The 1,652-nt window shown below is 49.2% G+C and overlaps 1 protein-coding gene across 1 annotated transcript in view; it reads right to left on the bottom strand.

The window, feature by feature from the left end:
- The window catches only part of LOC120513776 (far upstream element-binding protein 2-like), a gene marked incomplete at both ends in the record, with an annotated part of 8,241 nt that extends 7,580 nt beyond the window's left edge, over positions 1-661 (bottom strand). The window contains one exon of the mRNA XM_039733455.1: positions 583-661. Within this exon, the coding sequence (XP_039589389.1) occupies positions 583-661 (79 nt within the window). The remainder of the gene's footprint in view (positions 1-582) is intronic.
- Between the last annotated feature and the right edge of the window lie 991 nt (positions 662-1,652).

A 1,652-nucleotide genomic window follows, 5' to 3' on the forward strand; every position in this document is an offset into this window, starting at 1 on the left:
CCCCCCAAAATGCCCCCAAAAATCACCTCAAAGCCCTGCGACCACCAAATCCATGGGACCCCCACCCAAATCCCCCCCCCCAAAATGGGGTTTGGGGGGGTCCCCAAAATCAGCCAAAAGTTTGAGAGCACCCCCAAATCCTTGAGACCACCCCCCAAAATCCTCAAATCTCTGGGACTCCCCAAACCCCCCCTGGGACCCTCCAAAATCCCCCCAAAAATCACCCCAAAGCTCTGGGACCAACCCCAAAAATTCCCCAAATCCCTCACAAACCCCTCCCCCAAAATGGGGTTTGGGGGGGGTCCCCAAAATCAGCCAAAAGTTTGAGAGCACCCCCAAATCCTTGAGACCACCCCCCAAAATCCTCAAATCTCTGGGACCCCCCAAACCCCCCCTGGGACCCCCCAAAATCCCCCTAAAGTCACCCAAAACCCCTGGGACCCCACAAAAAAAAAACAACTTTTGCCACCAAAAACCCCAAAACTCCCAGACTTGGGGTTTTGGGGTGTCCCCAAAATTCTCCAGGGGGTCCCAAAACCCCTGGGACCCCCCAAAATCCCCCCCAAAGCCCCCCAGACTCACTGAGGCCGACCATCCCGTCAGGAACCCGGTACTCCTCGGTCACCGTTGTCCTGGCGAGCACAAAAATCCCATAAATATCCCAAAAAACACCAAAAACACCCCAAAAACTCCATAAATACCCCAAAAGCACCTCAGAAATCCCGTAAATACCCCCAAAACCACCCAAAACACCCCAAAAACTCCATAAATATCCCAAAAACACCCCAGAAATCCCATAAATATCCCAAAAAAACCCAAAACACCCCAAAAACTCCATAAATACCCCAAAAGCACCTCAAAAATCCCATAAATACCTTAAAAACACCCCAGAAATCCTATCAATAACCCAAAAAACCCCCAAAACACCAAAAAATCCCATAAATATCCCAAAACATCCCCAAAAATCTCATAAAATCCCCCCCAAAACCCCATAAAAACCCCAAACCCCCGACCCCCCAAAATCCCCTCCAAAACCCCATAAAAACCCCAAATCCCCCATTAAAACTCCATAAAAGCACAACAAAAACCCAAAAACCCCAAATCCCCCCTAAAACCCCTCAAAAATCCCACAAAAGCCCCCCGAGACCCCCCAAAATCCCCCCCAAACCCCATAGAAACCTCCCAAAACCCCATAAAAACCCCAAAACCCACCTAAAAGCACCAAAAAAACCCGAAAAAACCCAAATTCCCCTGCAAAAATCCCACAAAAGCCCACCGAGACCCCCTAAAAACCCAACCCCCCCCAAAAAACCCCATAAAAGCACCAAAAAAACCCCAAAATTCCCAAATCCCCCCCAAATCCCCATCAAAACAACAAAAACCCAAAAACCCCAAATCCCCCCTAAAACCCCTCAAAAATCCCACAAAAGCCCCCCAAGACCCCCCAAAATCCCATAGAAACCTCCCAAAACCCCATAAAAACCCCAAAACCCACCTAAAAGCACCAAAAAACCCCGAAAAAACCCAAATTCCCCTGCAAAAATCCCACAAAAGCCCACCGAGACCCCCTAAAAACCCAACCCCCCCCAAAAAACCCCATAAAAGCACCAAAAAAACCCCAAAATTCCCAAATCCCCCCCAAATCCCCATCA

The sequence above is a fragment of the Passer montanus genome, unplaced genomic scaffold, assembly GCF_014805655.1.
Source record: "Passer montanus isolate IOZ18808 unplaced genomic scaffold, ASM1480565v1 scaffold885, whole genome shotgun sequence".
NCBI lineage: Eukaryota > Metazoa > Chordata > Aves > Passeriformes > Passeridae > Passer > Passer montanus.